General features: G+C 40.2%; 1 protein-coding gene across 1 annotated transcript in view; it reads left to right on the forward strand.

Annotated features, from left to right (window-relative positions):
* The window catches only part of LOC122798180 (ectonucleotide pyrophosphatase/phosphodiesterase family member 3-like), an 835307-nt gene that overhangs the window by 393914 nt on the left and 421693 nt on the right, over positions 1–19700 (forward strand). Inside the window, exon 10 of the mRNA XM_044066922.1 lies at positions 19427–19492. Coding sequence (XP_043922857.1) covers positions 19427–19492 — 66 coding nt within the window. The remainder of the gene's footprint in view (positions 1–19426; positions 19493–19700) is intronic.

Raw genomic sequence — 19700 nt, forward strand, 5'->3', positions numbered from 1 at the left:
CCACTATGTTGGCATAACTGTTGGTGCATGGGGTTCCCATGGCCACTCCAGATTTCTGCCAATAATATTCATTCCCATACATGAAGATATTGTTAGACATTATTTCATCTAGAAGACTACATATCAAGTTTATATTATCATTGGTCTTATATTTAAGTCCAAATTCTCTGACTGCTTCTATTCCATATTCATTTGGTATTGATGTAAACAGGCTATTCACATCCAGAGTTGCCATTATGATACCTTCATACATTTTCCTCATTGTTGTGCTTTCATAAAGACATTTTAAAAAACCTTCAGAATCTTTCACAACTGTTCTTGCATGTGGTAGTAATCTCTTCAATTCTTCTTCCACATATATAGAAATGGGTTCAGTCACCCATCCTTCTCCATTGACAATTGGCCTTAAAGGTGGATCCATCAAATTCTTGTGGACCTTGGGTAATCCATTGATGTTAGGTATCTTCGGATGCTGTGTGTAAAAATAATCATACAATTCTTTTGTGATAGTTCTATTCATTAGCTTTTCATAGATGCCATCATTCACATTCACTATTATTTTATTGACATCCTTCTTTGATATTCTTTGATAGATTGCTATATCCCTTAGTATTTCCTTCATCCTGTTGTCATATCTTACTGAATCCATCACAATAACAGCTCTTCCTTTGTCTGCTGCTTTCACCACTATGTCCCTCCTTCTTTGAAGTTCATTCAATGCTAGCCTTTCTTGATAACTTAGATTATAGAAATGGTGTCCTTTTTTTTTCAATCTATATTGTTCTACCTCTTTTTCACAAAGCCATATGAAAACATCTATAGTGGGATGGCTTAATGGAACAAAGGTGCTGAGTTTTTTGAGTATGATTTTATTTTCATGTTCTTGTGTCTCAGTATTGCCAAAAATATTCCTTAGTGTCAGATTCATTACAAAACACCTTATGTCTGTCATGAATTCACTCAAGGGTGATCATAAGGAGGGTATAAAACTTAATCCTCTCCTTAAAATGTTCATTTCATTCCTACTCAGTTCATGTCCAAATATATTTAATACCAGCGAATCTACATTTTCCATCTTTATACATTTCTCTTTTTCCTCTCTCTGCTTATTGAGCATGACTGTTGTGCATTCTTCCCTTGTAATAAAAAAGGGAGTGGATGTTGTAAAAGTAAATGCACTGCTAATTCCTTAGGCCTAGTTCCATTGCTTTGTTCTGATGGATTAGATACTGTAGATTCAGTAATATTATTAATAGATGCCTCATCTATTAGATGCATATGTGTTTCAAGATCTGGAGCTTCTGTGATCCTTTCGTCTAACTCCTGAACACATTCATTCATTCTGTCTGGTTCTTATTACTGTTCATGATTCTGTTGTCATACACTTCAGCCTCCACTATTACTCCATTTGTTTAGAAATAAAGAGGTTATAGTGCCCCTCTACTCATCACTCATTAGTCCCATCATAGAGTTCAATGCCCCATTTGGGATGTACCTCACAACACACTTCCAACAGCTGGAAAGACCACAAAAGTACCTCACCAAGAGGATTACTGGCCTCAAACATATGTCCTATGCAGCCTGAATAAAAAAACTCCGGCTGTACTCAGTGGCATATCGTTTACTCAGAGGTGATCTCTGCCTGACTTACAAAGCCATGTCCAACTCAGAATTGATGGACATGCTCCACCTAAAGAAATCCAAGTCACTGCGAGCCATGCGCTCTAGTGAGCTAAACCTCACCACAACAATAAATAGAACATGCTGGAGGGATAGATTCCTGTCACAGAAACTCCTCATGCTTTGGAACAAAATTCCAAATTACATCAGGCAGAGCCCCTCACTAACACTCTTCAAGAGAAACCTTGATGAGTGGATGGGTAACAGAAAATACACCCCTGGGATCACTTCATTGGCTTGACAGAGAATTAGTTAATTAATCAATGGGGTGGTGAAAGCCGACACACTCTGGCTAGGCTTGTAAATGCCCTTGGGCAGATAGCCTAGTACCTACCTATGAACCTATGAACCTATGAGCGTATCCTGAGACACTGTCAGGACATTAGAAATCAAGTAAATACGAATGATCTATATGGTCATATTAAAGTTAATTGAGACCACACTTTTAAATTTATGGTTGTAAGCAGGCTAGTAGAAACAATACAAGGAGGGGATCTGGCCAACTATACCGAAACTGAGGAAACAAAATGGATTATGAACATTAGAGTAGACCAGAAACTTGGATTAAATGAAATTGTATCGCTCAAACCCATCTTGAAAGGAAGGGCTCTAAAGAAATAATGCACATGTATTAATCCTGTGTTATTTCACTTTAAAAACTCCAAGCTTTTAGCTAACACTAAGTAAATAAAACATGCACTCTGAATGAGAGGTGTGTCCATACACCAAAACTTTATTAGTTGACTGAATGAATGAGCTGCAGGAAGCTCTTTTTAAATGAAAGGAAGCTGCTTTTTTCTTTAGGATTTGATAAAGGTTCAACAACTGAAAGCGCTTACCCAGACAGCAGCAGCAGGACTACGTTCTATTTTGTTAATAAAGGGACTGATTTTAACAATTTCAACCATTTTATTTCAGCTTGGGTGGCTGTAGCAGGTTTGTTTTCTACATTTATTTGGTTTCCATGCATACTGCCTTTGGTGGTGAGCTCAGTCAATCTTTTTGCTTCTGTTATAACTGTAAACTTGGTGTCATCAGAAACTCCCCAGAGGACACCAAAATCCTCTAAGAGGGCCTTTCTCAAACCAATAGCTGGTGTTAAAACATAGACTAAAACTGAATGCCAATAAATGTATAATAGTATCCTTCAACATGCAAGAAGTCCCTTGTAACTATCACATTGACAAAACACCCCTGAAAATTGATTCAGCAGTTAAGGACCCTAAGGAGCCTAAGTAGACAACAAACTCTGTTCTATCATCACATATCCACTATTGTAAGAAAGTGCTTTTTCAATGTGCAGCTTATTACTAAGGGTATGACATCCTGCTTTTTCATTGCGCAGCTTATTACTAAGGGTATGACATCCTGCTTTTTCATTGCGCAGCTTATTACTAAGGGTATGACATCCTGCTTTTTCATTGCGCAGCTTATTACTAAGGGTATGACATCCTGCTTTTTCACTTATTATTAAGGGTATGACATCCTGCTTTTTCATTGCGCAGCTTATTACTAAGGGTATGACATCCAGGTCCAGTGATGTGATCATTCTACTGTATTCTACCCTCATCAAGCTGTTTATTGAGTGCAATACTTCTTCGGTATGTACACGTCTGAACATTTGATGCAACTTAAACACTTTCTTGCTAAGAAAATCATGGGCCTCAATCATAAAAGCTATGCAGACCATATCAAAGCCTTGTACCTCTTGTTGGTGTCATACAGGATACTGAGGGACAATTTCTGCCTTACATGCAGAGCCTCAACAGACCCATTCCTGTCAGATCTACTGCACATTCACAAGGCCAGCAGTGGAATAAACAACAGCTCAAAGAGATCTATATTCCTTCTACAAAATAAATAGAATATATTGGAAGGATAGATATCTAGGGTCTATATTATTTAATTGAATGGCCACACTGTTGAATGTCATTTCATAGGACATGCCATTCGTCAAACTGTTCTAATTGAGATCGTGTTACGGTAGAGATTGGGAGATGTGCCCTTGTCCCACTCTAGTGCAATCTCAGAACTGGTATATTTAATTAGCGAAGGATGTGTGGGTTTGATGAATGGCATTTCTGATGAAATGTCATTTGGCAATGTGGCCATTCGATATAATGATATAATGATATAGAAGCAGATATCTATCATAGAGAATATCACTTCTTTGGAATTCTCTCACTCTTCACATAAAGCAAAGCACTTCTCTTACATTATTCAAATGTAGTCTGGATGAATGGATGCATAACTGCAAATTCATCCCTGGTTTAGTAACTTTATCCCTCATGGATAGGGGGCAATGTGTATATTTTCTGCTCATCTCTGGGTTATTCATACTTATTTATTTATTTACATTTGTTGACTGGGAGAGTCCGACTGGACACACGTCCTTTTTCAGTGGAGGCCCAGGGAGAAAAGCTCCACATTAAGTATTACTTACATTATGCAGTTAAAAAAACATAGCATTTAAAATATAGACATTAGTCCAGCTGAGGACGTAAGACAAGACTAAAACATAGATGTAAAACAGCTGTAGAACATAGTACAATTTTAAAATATGGTGACATATATTAAACATGGTTACAAATATAGTTGAGATTCATCAGTGAACAATTGATACGATCTGTTTTTGAGGTACATAACAGCCATTAGCAGGTGTTGCTACATAGTAATGTGGTAGGTAACTGGGAACATGAGTAGCCAAACTTGCTAAGAGTAGGTTGTTGATAGGGGGCCGAGAGAGGTAGTGGGTGGGTGGATTGGATGGTATTGGGGGGATTGCAAGGGCATATCTGGCAAGTTTTGAAGTGTGATTTTAGTAAGAATTTAAAGTGGGTGCAAGAAGTTACAGAGGTAATTGAGGATGGGAGGGAGTTCCAGAGTTTGGCTATAGTGCAGGAGAATAATGCTTTTCCAGCAGAGTTATTGGCTCTTGTGACCTGTAGGAGGTTTTTGTGGCTGGATCTTAGTGGTCTCGTGGTTATGTAGGGTTGGAGTAGATTCTGGAGAGATGGGACTTTTAGTGGTTGGTTTATTAGTTTGTGGGTGAGTGCTAGTTGGTACCATTGCAGGAGGTGGAGGAGCTCTAGCCAGCCCAGTTCTGCTAGTGAGAGACAGTGGTGAGTACGGTAGCAATCCCCTGTGGCGAATTTGGCAATTTTGTTGTAGCATGTTTCGAGCTTATTTAGATCGCATTGTCTAAGGTTAGTAAATATTGGAGAGGCATAGAGTAGGGTAGAGATAAGATGAGAATTTGCTACCAAAATTTTAGCTGCTTTGGTAAGTAGTTGCTGATTTTTATATAATGCTCCTACTTAAAATATAACAGCTGAAAACTTTATATGAATGTATGGCTAGGCTTCTAAAAATCCTCATGAATTAATGACCTAGTAAGTAACAATAAACCTATCGATCTATGAACTGTCCAATCTGGTTGTCAGTCTTCTCAGCAAAAATCATGTGAACCCATGCCCTGATTCTGTATTAATACAAACATGACATATAGGTTGTTTCAACTATGCAACCTGTTCAATATACAAAACAGATGAAATAGTTGATTTGTAGGTTCATAGATAGTTAATAGGATTGCAGTCCAGAGGACCACTGAGGAGCCTAGCCCAAATACCCAGTTACCCCAAGCACAAGCTGGTTAAGTGACTTGCTCAAAGTCACACAGTAGACAAATGAGGGCAGAGGGAATCAAACCATATACTACTGGAACTACCCTCTGTGCCATCTGCCAGAGAAATAATAATAATAATAATAATAATAATAATAACACCCATTTATTAACCAGGTAGGCCCATTGGGCACACAGTCTCTATTCAGGGTGACTACAAGCAATAACTGGTTAAGTGACTTGATCAAGGTTGCACAGTAGATGAATGAGGGTTGATGGAATCAAAAACAAACAAGGACCAAGAAATTAGTAAATCCATAAAGGAATGCCACAACCATTGAAAAAGGCCTTGCATAAATCACTTTAATACCATAGAATAAGATCTTTCATCCTGTTATCTACAGAACTTCATCAGATAAAAAAAACAAGTTAAAACATCAGGCATTTAAATAGCCCTCCAAAAGTCACATGTTCACCTAACTTAGGATCATAGGATCGTAGGCGTTTACTAGGTTAACAGCTCCAGGGCCCTTGCAAGCCTAGCCAAGTTCAACCCATGTTCTTAAGGGTGTCTGTTTCAAGCAGATCCTGAAATCAGCACTTATTGCCCCTGGCCAAGAGGGACACAGGTGGAACCCCCAGGCTGAATTTCCGGTTGCACATCCAATCATCAAAATTTTGCTTAAATAGGGCCAGTGATGGGGCTTTGTTTAACATGACTAGGAAGCTTGTTCCAAAGGTGGGGCAACCTCTGTGAGACAAATCTGTCTGTCCAGCAAGTTCTGCTGATGTTAAGGTCCATTGAGTGAGTGACCCGTGTACCATTTGACTTGTGAATGTGCAGCATTTCCATTTAGGCTGGGTCAGAGATTGCTCTATATGCAAGGTACAGGTTGCCTCTGAGCAGTCTGTACGACACAGAGTAAAGTGACAATGATTTCAGTCTGTCCACGTAATACAAATCTTGAAGACCCTGAATTTTCTTTGTAAGGAACCTTTGTGATTTTGTCAGTTGCTGCAGGTGTTTGGAAAGGAACATAGCAAAGGAAGTGTTGTACTCTATTACTGGCCTAATGAGGGAAGCATATGGGGGGGGTTATAACTTCTTTTTTTCTGGATTCAATGCCCTTACTTATGAGATGAACAAAATAAAATGCCTTTCTTACCACTGTGGAGACATGATGATCGAAGTTAAAGTTGCTGTTGACCTGTTTTCCCAGATCTCTCACCACTGACTGTGTGCTTAGGGTATTGCTATTGATGTGGTAGTTTGCAGGAACCTTACCCTTGCAGAAGGAGAAGATAATGCATTTTTCTGCATTAAGTTTAAGACCATGACTTTGGCACCAGTCATCAGTCTGCGTAAGACCTTCTTGCAGGATGTTGACATTGCTAGGGGTTTCAATGATCGCTCCCAGTTTGCAATCATCAGCAAACTTTGTCAGACACAGTCGTTCAGTTTTAGCCTGTACTTTGGAGAAGTAGACTCCAAACAGTTGGAGTCCCAGAACACATCCCTGTGGAACACCACTGGTTGTGGGTCTGCTGGAGGAGGTGGAGTCCCCTATTTTGACCATATGAGTTCTATTAGTGAGCCAGTTTGCAACTCATCTGAAAATATATGGGTTGATACCCAGCTTATCAGTGATGCCTGAGTGGGGGATTGTGACAAAGGCCTTGGCTAAGTCTAGGTGGGCTGTATGCACAGATTTGCCCTTGTCTAGGGCTTTGTTGACTGTCTCAAAGAAGTCCACCAAGTTTAACAGGCATGATCTCCCCTTGACAAAGCCAAAACTCAGTGAGGTTGAGTGTTTGGAGATTTCCTACATCTTTGTTAATAAGGTCCATGATGATTCATTCCATAGCCTTGCAGATAAGGCTGGTCAGGTTAATGGGTCTATAGTTCCAGGGGTCCATAGATGCGCCCCCTTTGAGCAAAGAGATGATGGTAGCTGCTTTCCATTCTACTGGGATGAAGCCAGTGCTTAGGCTGTGAAAAGTTTGCACAATAGTGATACTAATTCTTGTTTTAACCCATGTAGACCACAGCCCGGGATGTTGTCTGGTCCCATAGAGGCTGTGTTTTTGGCTATGGATAGGGCACTTAAGACCTGCTCCTTGAAGATACAAAGTGGGGGACAGGTGTTAGGGATGTTTTGGGGTATATGTGGCAGGGACAGGGGAGTGAAGTTTTCACTGAACCTGACAGCCAGCAGGTTTGCTATATCCACAGGTTCTGTATATGTAGTACCATTAACTACAAGTTCAATGCAAATCTGGGCCTTACTTTTGAGGTTACAGATGTAACTAAAGAATGCCTTGGGTTTATCCTTAGTAAGGGAAGCTAATTTGGATTCATATTTAGCTTTGGTGGACTTCACTAGGAGTCTTATTTGCTTGTTTAAGTTGAGGAAGGAGTGTTTCCAGTTTTGAGATGGTTCCTTCTACATTTAGACAGCTATTTCTTTGTCCTGTTTAATAGTCTGTTAATGGCAATTGTCCACCAGTCAGGTTTGTTTTTCCTTGAAGATCTTGCTTTGGTTCTGTCAGGTATCACAGAGTCAATACAAAGGTACTAGTATAAAGCACTGATGTATAACTTAGAATAAGTGTCTGTTCCATCAGTGGGGGGGGGGGGCTATGAAGCTATTTATGCTGTCATATAAGAGACTGTAATTGGCTAAGGGGGGGGGGTTGTTAATGAGACTGATTTGTGGTCAGATGTCTCCAGGGATGACCACACACTGGGGGTGGTACAGGGGTCCCCAGTGTTGGTGCACACCAGATCCAGGATATTTGAACCCCTTGTGGGTGTGTCAACCAGCTGGTCCAAGGCATTGGAGTTAACAAAGTCCAGCAACCTTTGGGCAAGTGAGTTAGAACATGTATAATTTACCCAGTCAATGGATGGGTAATTAAAGCCACCCAGAACCAGGGTGTTTGGCTGTATCTTGATTGACTCAAGTAGATATAAGTATTCTGAGTGGATGTCCTGATTCATGGAGTGGATCCTATAGCTGGCAATGACTTGAAGAAGGGTCTTCCCTATAGTCAATTGCACCTGAAGTAATTCAAGGGAATAATGCTGTTTAACCAATCTAGAGGTGTATTTATCTTTAATGAATATTGATACACCCCCTCCATTAGTTCTCATGCCTTCAGTTTGTGATCTGAATATGTGGAAGAAAAGGTAACCTGGTATAGCTTGGGTGCTCTCCGCAGCCTTAAACCAGGTCTCAGTGACTGCACAAATGCCATTATCTTCCAAGGTGAGGACTTCTTCCAGTGAGTGCAGTTTCTGGTTTAGACTCCTAGCGATTAGCAGCATAACCTTGAGGTTGTTTCTAGAGGGTATTTTTACACTGGGAATTTTGTTCTTGTGACATTGCCTAAAAGGCACTATGGGGGGTGGCAAGAGCCTTAGCCAGTAACTAAAATCCCAGAGGTGACAGATGAAGAACATCTCTGGCAAAGCATCATGGTATGCTGACCATGTCATCCCAGGCTGACAGATAAAATCCCCTTTGAATGACACCAGAAACTAAACCAATTGTTGAAGTCAGTCATTTTTTTGTTTGCATTGAGGTATCATCCTAGGCAAAGGTAATATGCTGCTTAAGGCTAGGGATATACCTGCCTGAGACATAATCAGAGAGCTCAGTCATGTCTCTCTTCATATAGTTCAGTGAGGTGCATCTCTAGTCATTCACACCAACATGGATTATGACAGAGTCATAACAGTGCCTGTTGTTGAGAGACTTGAGTGCATGTGTGATTTGGTGGATCCTGGCACCTGACAGACAGCTGACTGTGACTTTTTACGTGTCCAACCTAGTGAGAGGGGCATCTGTGTGTCTCACAATTGTCACCTATGACTAAGATGTTTGTTTTTGTGTTATGCTTTAGGGGCTTGACTGATGAGACTGTTGTGTGTTATATTATATCTACTATGTTCTGCAGAGGATGTATGTGCATTATACTTGTGTTTGTGTTTGCAAGGTCTCTGATGTTAAGGTAAGCTTCTGGTAAGGACTTCCGCATATGTAGGTTTATGTGTTATTGGTTTGGTAGGTGCAGGAGGTGAGGTGTGCATGCTAACAACCTGCTTAGTATCAGCTAAACTGACTGTTGAGCGAGAGAGCCTGGATTCTAGGTTTTTGATATAGATGCATCTCTTACATAATGAATTTGTGTGGACTAGAAGACGTGGGTTGTCAGTGTACATGAGTCATTTGCTACATTGCCTCAGGATGGCCATGTTGACCAGGCTGGCTGGAGAAACTGTGGGAAATTGTCCATACATAATGCTAGGTAAGTTGATGTGGTCAAAAAACAGGAAGAGGACAGAAAGGACCAGGTAAAGTAGAGGACAGGAGAAGTGGACAAAAAATATGAATGGCTAATGGGTAGGGTCTGTGTTGGTACCTCAGGAACTCCTCTTTAGTGAATTTAACATAAGAAAAGATAACACACTAGTAAACCCATTAAGTAAAATCATAAATATTCTCAAAAGTCATATAAAAATATAACAAAATGCATGAATATCAAAAACTGTGTGTCTATATTCTGTCCTATCCATTGCTATTTACTAAATGCAGTTAAAATGTCTAATAAAATTATATACATATATTTATATATATCTTGTTACTAAAATCGGTAGCATAGTTACAAGAAACAATATGCTTCCTAGCACTTAGAAACCATAAAAATTATGCAGCACTTGCTCAGAATACAAGTTCAAAAACAACTTATGTAATAAACACTGTTCTAAGGTCAATGTTATCTAGAGCGTCTTTAATTTTAAGATACTTACAACTGAAACAAAGTCATTTAAGTCTGGGCAACAATAAGTATTAAGGGATACTTGCCACATCAACTCTCTCTCCTCTTAAGTTTATTGCAGCCACGTTTACTCCATTTTTCCTACTGTGCTTTTGTGGTGGATAATAGTTGGCTTTTGCTCTAAGCACGGTGTTCCTCGTGTTTGTGTGAGATGACTAAAAGATAAGTCTGGGTGAAAAGCCCTTTAGAGCTTTACTGCCACCTAACAGTATGTTCCTCTGATTCTTTTGAGGATTGAAGGTTGGCTTGTGCTTTTCTTTACTCGGCAGATAAGTTTCCTTTGAGGAAAAAAATTCCATTTTCTTAATTTTTCTTGATGTTTTATTACATTCCCTTTCAGGGACGTTGTTTTATGAGTAGGAGTGTTGTGTATTAATGGACTCCCTTGAGACTGTAACATACTTTTAAATGGTGTCGTTGTTGTGGTGTAAAGTACCTGAAAACATATTTTTTTTGTAGAGAAATTATGATTATTTTACTTTTGTGGGGTGGCATAGTGTTTTAATGTGCTTTTTACTGTCCTGTTTCTTTCAAAAAAGCAGCTTTTGTTGACTGGTAGTGTTTACTGACAATTGCTGCTTGTCTTCCCTGGGAAAAAGGCACCATTTTCTGCTTGACCATGGAACATACTACTGGTCCCACAGTTGGTTCTTCTTCCAGCAAGCAACTTTTGCTACAACAAAAGGCTAGCAGTTTACTTCAGACACACATGGGTGTCAATGCTGTGAACATTTGTTGTTCCTCAGATCACTCATCTTTTACCTTGGATGAATCTGGTGTAGCACCAACAGCCACTATGGACTGGATGTTAGCCACATACTTTGCAGCTGTCGGGGTCCACTCATTGGGGCAAGGATGAGCCACTCTCATTGGCTCAGGGAGAAGGAACAAGAATTAGTCATTTTCTGCTGTGTCAAAATACTGTGCCCATCCCTGAGGAAGCTGCTGCTGCCTTTTTTCCTGTAAAAAAGAAACAAAAAAATCAAGCACGTATCTACTCCTCCTCAAATTTCTTTGGATAAGAGAAGTTTACTGGGTCTAGCTCAATGTTTAATTTAGGCTACTGCCTTATTGTAAAGCAGTTTCTGATAAAAGAAAGAGGTATTCCTTTCTTGAAGAGATTCAAGATTCTGAATCTGAAAAGGAAGATGTAAGGATGTATACAGGATTTTTTTCCCTCAGATTTCTGATTCAGACTCAGAGGAGAGCTCAGTTTCTGTTTTCCCCTGTGGGGGGTTCTCTTTCTCTGAGACTATTGATAGAACATGCCAGTGTTTTCAATGGGAGAGCACTGTTGTTTCTTAGCCTCTCAGAAAATACTATGGGCTGTTACAGAAGGATCTATACCAATTTCTCATGTACAATCTTCTTTAGAGAAGGTGTGTAACTGCCTGCAATTTTCCTCATAGTCAGTCAAGTTCCTCAGTCAATTTTTATACACTATTCCTAAGCCTGCCCCAACAGCTAAAGCTTTAGTTGATCCCAATGCTGCTAAGCACTTAATTAATTCCACTCCTAATCTTTCTAATACGAATAGAAAATTACTGATAGGTATGGGAAAAAGTGCACCCAACTTTGATTTTCAGAATTTTGAATTATCAGGATCATATGTTAAACTTTATTGTGATAAATTATGAAAGTATGAGGAGTGTTTCATCTGCAGTTACTTCTTGTGAGGAAAAATCTGCTTTAAATAACTGAGTGTGTATATGCCTCTGTTGATACTTCTTCCAATGCTATGGCCACTGGTACTGCTTTGCGGAGGTTGGCATGGCTGCATTCTCAGAACCTCCTTGATGATGTTAAAAATGAGATTATGAATTATCCCTTGGATAAAGATTTAGTGTTTGGCCCTTCTGATGCCGAAGTGATCAAAAAGTGTGAATAAATGGGCAAGCTGGTCCAGGGAATCTGTAGGATTTTTCAGCCCTTCTTTTCCATTTTTTCCAAGGGATTATCTATCACTTCATCTATTTATGGCGGAAAACAGAATAAACAGTCCCAACAAAATACAGGTAAACAGACATTTAAGAGGAAATGATAAGGGGATTCAAAAAAGAAGTCTAAACCTTCCAAAAGCAAGGACAGTCTAACAAGTCTGAATGAGTGCTCGAGAGACCCTGAGAACCCCTTCCACCCTGGCCCATTGTTTCTTCTTGAAAGTCTGAATCTCCATCTTCCTCTTTGGCAACAGATAGTTTTAGACAAATGGGTTCTGAAAATCATTCATAAAGGTTACAGATGGCAGTGGGAGGAAATTCCTCATTTCCAGAGGGTTATCCCTCATCCTTCATATCAAAGTATTTTGTTTCCACCTGTTCTTCATCACATGCTGTCCCAAGGAGTAGCAGAACCAATTCCTCCTTCCCAGACAATGAAGGTTTTTTTTTATTTAAGGATGTTCCTAGTGCCCAAGAAAGAAAATGCCTGAAGACCAATTCTGGCTCTTTCTTTCCTAAACCTATTTGGGATAGTGCCCAAATTCAAAATTATTTTACTTCACAACCTGTTATCTCTTCTTTCTCTTTCAAGTTGCTTGCCAACACTAGACTTACAAGATGATCATCATCACATCCCTATTCATCCAGACTTCAGGTGTTTCTTATGGTTTTGTGTGTCTGGATCACATTATCAGTTCAGTGCCTTACCCTTTGGACTATCCATTGTACCAAGAGTGTAAACAAAATGTCTAGTTCTAGTTATACCTTGTTGCAGTCTACAATGTATCCACATTTGTCCATATTTAGATGACTTGCTTACCCTTGCAGAATCTGTTTCAAAATGTAAGTAATTTTTCTGTCTTGGGTGAGTGATTTCTTACAGAAGATGGGATTCTATGAAAATGTTTAAAAGTCATTCTTAACTCCTTCACACAAGATTGTATTCTTGGGATGTCAACTAGGCACCTTAGTTCAAACAGCTTTTCTTCCACAGGGGAAATAAATATCTTTATCCAGATCTATTTCTAAGGTTTCCATGCAAGAATTCTGTCACTTTGAGGGAATAGCTCAGGATTTTGGAAATCACGACATCTATTTATACATTTGCTGGCATTGTTTTCTGATCTATGCCAAAATATTTTTATCCTATCCTCCCAGCCTATTGCTGTTGTGGTCTTAAAATTGGTGGCTTTTGCAGTTGCCTGCCCCTACTGTAAATTTGATCTGGGACACTCTTCCTAGTCCCATCTCTTTAGCTCATTCTACATAATACAGAGATCATTTGGGAATGCCAAATCCCTTAATCATTTAACCTTGTATTATCTTCTGCTCCTGCTCTCTCCCTTTTTACTTTATAAAAAAAAAAAACAAAAAAAAAAAACAAAAACAAAAAAAAAGACACTTTATTCAGCTGCTTATATTTTTTCTAATTTGTGATTCTTCCTACTTCTCTGTTACTTCATTTTGCTTTTTCCTGCTACTTGCTGCCTGTTTTCTAAAGTGTTCAACTGCATCTTTTCTGTTGCATTTGTTACTGCTTGTTTATACCCTGTCTAAATTGTTAAGTGTTATTCTTAAGTGTTATCCTAAGCTCTTAGTTTGGGTTTAAGCACTTGGGCTTTAGGCCCACCCCTTAGCTCTCTCTGGCCTTTTTCACTCAGATTCTGATAAATATAGATGGACAATTTCCCAAAGTTTCTCCTGTCAGTCTGGTTGATATGGGCATCCTGCGACAGTGTGTAGCAACTTCCTCATGTACACGGACATCCATCTACTACTACCACCTAGGAACACAATTTTTGAGAGATACAATTACATTAGGAACCTAGAGTCCAAGCTCTCTCCCCCTTAAGTAGTTTATCTGGCACTGAAAAAGTTGTCAACATAATCACTACATCTCAAGCACCACCCACACCTACACAACACACACCTACATACGCAGAGGTCCTCCACATAAACATACCCAAACAAAGGAGACCTCTGAGGCAAAAACACACGCAATATCCACAGCCCTCCACACCACATACCATACATAGTCCTCACACCTGTGGCTCACAACCACTAAGGCTTCACCATAAACCTAACATATTAGTCATAGGAGACTCCATTGTGAGACACACAGATGTGCCTCTCACCAGGCTGAATAAGGAGAAAATCACGATTAGTTGTCTGTCAGGTGCCAGAATCCACCATATCACACACACACTCAAGTGTCTCAACAAAAGGTACTGTTATGACTCTGTCATAGTCCATGTTGGCATGAATGACTTGAGACATACCTCTCTAGACTATACAAAGAGAGACATGAGTGAGCTTGCAGATTATGTGTCCCAGGTAGGTATGTCCCTAGACTTAAGCAGCATTCTGCCGTCACCCAGAATGATGGCTCAATACAAACAGAAAATAACTGACTTTAACAATTGGCTTAGTTTCTGGTGTCATTCCAGGGGGATCCACTACCTGACAGTTTGGGAAGATATGATCGACAGACTATGATGCTTTGCCAGAGATGGTCTGCATCTGTCTCACTTGGGCTTCAGGCTTCTGGAAAAGGTTAAGGCCTCCCCTATAGTGCCTTGTTTTAGGAAAAGTGATGAGGTTAAAACTACCAACATAACAATTTCAACAAAACACAAATTAAAGGTCATGCTGCTAAATGCTAGGAGTCTAAACATGAAACTGCACTCATTGCAAGCATTCCTAACCCTGGAAAATGTGACATCTATGCAGTCACAGAAGCCTGGTTCAAAGCTGCAGAGAGCACCCCAGCCTTACCCAGTTACTCATCCTGTCATACATTCAGACCCCAAACTGTGGGCAGTAAAGCCAAAGGAGGTGGAGTTTCAATATACATTAAAGACATACACACCTCCAGCCTGGTCAAACAGTATCACACACAGGAGACACTCCAGGTGCAGTTAACCATTGACAAGACCCCTATTCAAATTATAGCTAGCTACCCAGCACCCAAATCAGAATCAAGATGCCCAGTCTGCCTATTTGGACCTCTTTGAATTTATCAAGATTCAACCCTTTACCCTGATCCTGGGTGACTTTAACTTCCAAAACATAGAATGGAAGAATTACTTATGCAAGAACACAAATGCCCAGAGATTCCTTGATTTTGTCAATGCAAATGCCTTGGAACAGCAAGTCAATACCCCCACAAGGGATGATAATATCTTGGACTTTAATTAATATGAGTAACCACTGCAGCCAGCCTATAGTATCATCCTCCCTGGCAAGGTCTGACCACAAAGTGGTCAGTTTCAAAGTCATCATCTCCCCCAACTCCCCTCCAGCTAGGATCAGACATAAAAACTTCTCCAAAGCTAATTACAGACTCCTGAAGGATGGTATAAACAGCGTCACAGCCCCCTCCCTCTCTGTAGGAACTGACAGCAATATCCAAAATGACACCAAAGCACTATATGAGCATTTATATAGATGCATAGAATCAAGAATACCCAATAGGACTAAATCATCCTCCGCAAGGAAGATTAAACCTGTCTGGTGGACATCTGCAATAAACTCTATAACAAAAGGAAAAAATTGCTGTCTAAGACCAAGAAGGAGCAGGTGCCCAATTGGAAGTAATGTCTCCTTAGCCTGAATGCAAAAAAAAGCACTAGTGAAATCCTCCAAAGCAAACTTTGTGTTCAAATTGGCCACATCTACTAGAGACAATCATAAGGCCTTCTTCACATATGTCTGCAACCTCAAAGGAAGCACCCAGATCTGTTCAGAACTGGTGGTCAAGGACACTACATATACAAATGCCATAGATATAGCAAACTTGCTGGCTGACAGATTCATCAAAAACTTTACCTCTCTGTTCCCCCATCAGTAAATCAGGACATCCCCAGTACCTGCCCCCTTCCCCTTATATCTAGGGAACAGGTCGTCACTGCTTTCTCAAGGGCAAAAAATACAGCCTCAGTGGGACCCGATAACATCCCAGGCTGCATCCTACATGTACTCAGGCAGGAACTTGCAGCACCATTAGGCACCCTATTCAACCAAAGCCTGAGTACTGGCCACATCCCAGCTGAGTGGAGGACAGCCACTGTCATCCCTTTACATAAAGGTGGAGCATCTACCGATCTGGGAAATTATAGACCCATCAGTCTAACTAGCCTGATCTGCAAGGCCATGGAATGGATTATCATGGACTTCATTAACAAGGACACTGGCAACCTCCAAACACTTGATCCCACACAGTTTCTCCTTGTCAAGAGGAGGTCATGTATGCTAAATTTGGTCGACTTCTTTGAGACAGTCACCAAAGCCGTGAACGAGGGGAAGAAGGTGCACACTGCCTACCTTGACATGGCCAAGGCCTTTGACACTATTCCCCACTCAAGCATAATAGATAAACTCTCTCAACTAGGCGTCAATCCATATGTTACCAGATGGGTAGCAAACTGGCTTACTGAAAGAACCCACATAGTCAAAATAGGTGAAGCCACCTCAAGCAGTATACCTGTAACAAGTGGCGTACCCCAGGGTTAGGTCTTGGGGCCTCTGTTATTTGCAATATACTTTTCTGAGGTGCAGGCCAAAACAAGTAGGCTATGGCTGCCCAAGTTGGCAGATGACTGCAAGCTGGGTGTTGTCATCAATTCCCCTAGTGATGTGGACATCCTCCAAGAGGGCCTCATTCAGACAAATGACTGATGCTAAAAACATGGCCTCAAGCTGAATACCAAAAAATGCATCATCATCCCCTTTGGGGAGAGTGACAGCCTCACAAATTATCACATTAATAACAACATCCTACGTATAGCAAAAATGCATTCCCTGCATCCTAAGTATGCAACCAGTCGTGAGGGATTTGGGCACCCAGGTTGATAGCAACCTGACTTTTGACCACCATGTTGCTTCTGTTGTACGGAAAGCCTTCTACATGGCTCACCTCATAAGTAAGGGTATCTCATTCAGAGATAAAGAGGTAATAACATCACTGTATTCTTCCCTTATGAGCCCCATTATTGAGTACAATACCCCTTTTGGAATGTACCTTGCAAAGCACATGCAGCAGCTGGAGAGACCACAGAGGTTCCTCATCAGGAACATTCAGAGCCTCAAATATCTATCATACACAGATAGGCTAAAAGCCCTATGCCTCTACTCAGTTTCATACAGACTCCTCAGAGGTGACCGCTGTCTGGCATACAAGGTGATCACTGACCAAACCTTGATGGGACTGCTGCATATCCTCATGTCAAGCTCCACTCGAATAACTCGCATGCGTGGCCTAAACCTGGTCTGTGACAGCAACAAGATTTGTTGGCGGGGCAGATTTGTGTTCCAGAGACTCCCCCATCTATGGAATAGTCTTTCTCTCCACATCAAGGAGAGTACCTCTTTACCCCTTTTTAAGCGCAACCTGGATAACTGAATGGGAAACAGAAAATATACCCCTGGGATTCCACCAATGTCCCTGCTGAACAGGGGCATCAGGTGCCGATTTGTGTAAACATGGGCTAAACTCTTGGCTAGGCTTATAAAGTCCTCAGGGGCAATAGCCTAGTAACCTCCTATGATCCTATGATTCTCATGATGTCCCTGGCAAGACTCCACATGAGAAAAATAGAGTGGTATCTGAAATCTCAGGTCCCAGAATCAACACCCTTTATCTTTTCTAATCCCAGTGCTGGGATTTGTCAGAAGAGAAATATTTTGTTGGAGACAAGAGATATCCTTAAATCCAGGTCTCCCCTTCTTCCTTCCTGCTCCAAAGCAGTCAGTCATCACAGACACTTTGGACTTTGCTTGGGAAGCATTTTCAGGAGGGATAAAATTATGGGGGGGGGGGCACCAAGGACAGATGCAAGCACATAAATATTAAGGAGATGGTTGGATGGTTGCCCTATCAAGACACTCATCTCTCTGAACCATCTTTGGTCCCCATGAACTCTTCAATTATATACTGTCACAGACAGTCTCACTCTACAGGCATTCTACATTCCATCAGAACAAAACTGTGTGGCAGGGACAAAGGCAGACCCTTTCAAAGGGAAACTATATCAGAGGGTTTTCCAAGATCTGATCCATATATTCCTAAAGTAGACCTCTTTGCCTCCTCTCTGAACAATCAACTGGCAAAATTCTGTTCCAGAAATCCACAATAGAAGGCCTGGACATGGACAGGAATGCTCCTGTATGCTTTTCCACCCTTTCCACTAAAATCCAGGGTGTATCTGAATTTTCAGAAGGAATTCTCCAAGATTATTGTGGTGACTTCCTTCTGGCCCAGGCAACCATGGTTCTGTCTTCATTTGGAAATGGCCAGAAGCAATTACCACAAGCTTCCTCAAAGACTGGATGTACCTATACAAAAACAGGGGTGTTTGTTACACCTGACATCAGTCAACTTCAGCTGACTTCCTGAATGATAGGTTCTTAATTCCTTTGAGGCATCTGTTTCTTGTAGTGATGCAGTAGGTACTAGTAGAGACAAGAAAGCCTAATAGTAGAAAATCATATATTAGCAAATGGAAAAATGTTCTTAGTTGGTGCCAACAACATAACCAGCACTCATTTAGGGCTAGTTTTTCTCACGTTTTACAATATATGTGTGAGTTGCTATCCTATGGCCTTCCTTATTTCTTTATCAAGGTTCATTTATCATCCATTTCCACATGGCTGCCCATAGATCTTCCTTTTTCAATGCAGTCTTCTGTCAAAATGTTCTTGAAAGGTGTTTTGCATAAGGTGCCTCCAAGAAAATTGGTGGCCTTCCTTGGAATCTTAATTTTCTGTTAAGAGAAGCTAACACTTGTTCCATTTGAACCAACTAATTTGGCTGTCATGAAGTTCTTAACATGAAAAACAATTTTACTGACTGCTTTGACTTCTCCAAGAAGGATTCAACACTATCTCATTTTCCATAGAGATGGGGTTTCTTTGAGAACTAATGCTTTTTTATGCCAAAAGTGGTATTCAAGTTTACTTTAAGCAAAACTAACCATTGCCCCATTTTCTTTCTGCCTGATTAAGTCCTAATAAAGTTCTTTATTTATTTGACTACGTTGTGGAGTTCTTGAGAGTTGGGTCATATGGCTTGTGCCACTGGTGCACTTCATCTTTTGCATGCTGTTCCATTTCTGATACAACCCAGTAAAGGATTTTGTGCTTCTTGTGAGAAGCTACATTTTTCTTTAGATTGTAATTTTGAATCTTATGCATTTTGTAGGACTAGACTTTGGTTATTATTATCATCATTATTATTGTTACTATTATTATCACTGTCATTATTGTTATTATTATAGCTTTATTTACAGATTACTTTTTACTGTACAGTTTTTGTCTTTTTCTGATTTCCATTTTGTCTTTACAGAAAAATTGCATATGAAGAAAGAGTTCACACATTACTCAAATGGCTTAATTTAACAAATACAGAAAGGTAAATAACTGATATAGATAAATATTTCTGGCTTTAGTACTGGCCAGTAAACATTAAGTTCAGCTGCCTGTTTCTGTAGTTGGTGTTAATTTTTTAATCAGTTTGTTAGCTTGGAGTTGTATACAATTCAATGTCTGATTTTTCAAGCAAGCCCATATTTTCATTCTCAAAACTACTGTAGTGCTTAGTCTAACTGTTACTGCCAATA

The sequence above is a fragment of the Protopterus annectens genome, chromosome 3.part1 (assembly GCF_019279795.1).
Source record: "Protopterus annectens isolate FY-2018-M chromosome 3.part1, PAN1.0, whole genome shotgun sequence".
In the NCBI taxonomy this organism is placed as follows: Eukaryota; Metazoa; Chordata; order Ceratodontiformes; family Protopteridae; genus Protopterus; species Protopterus annectens.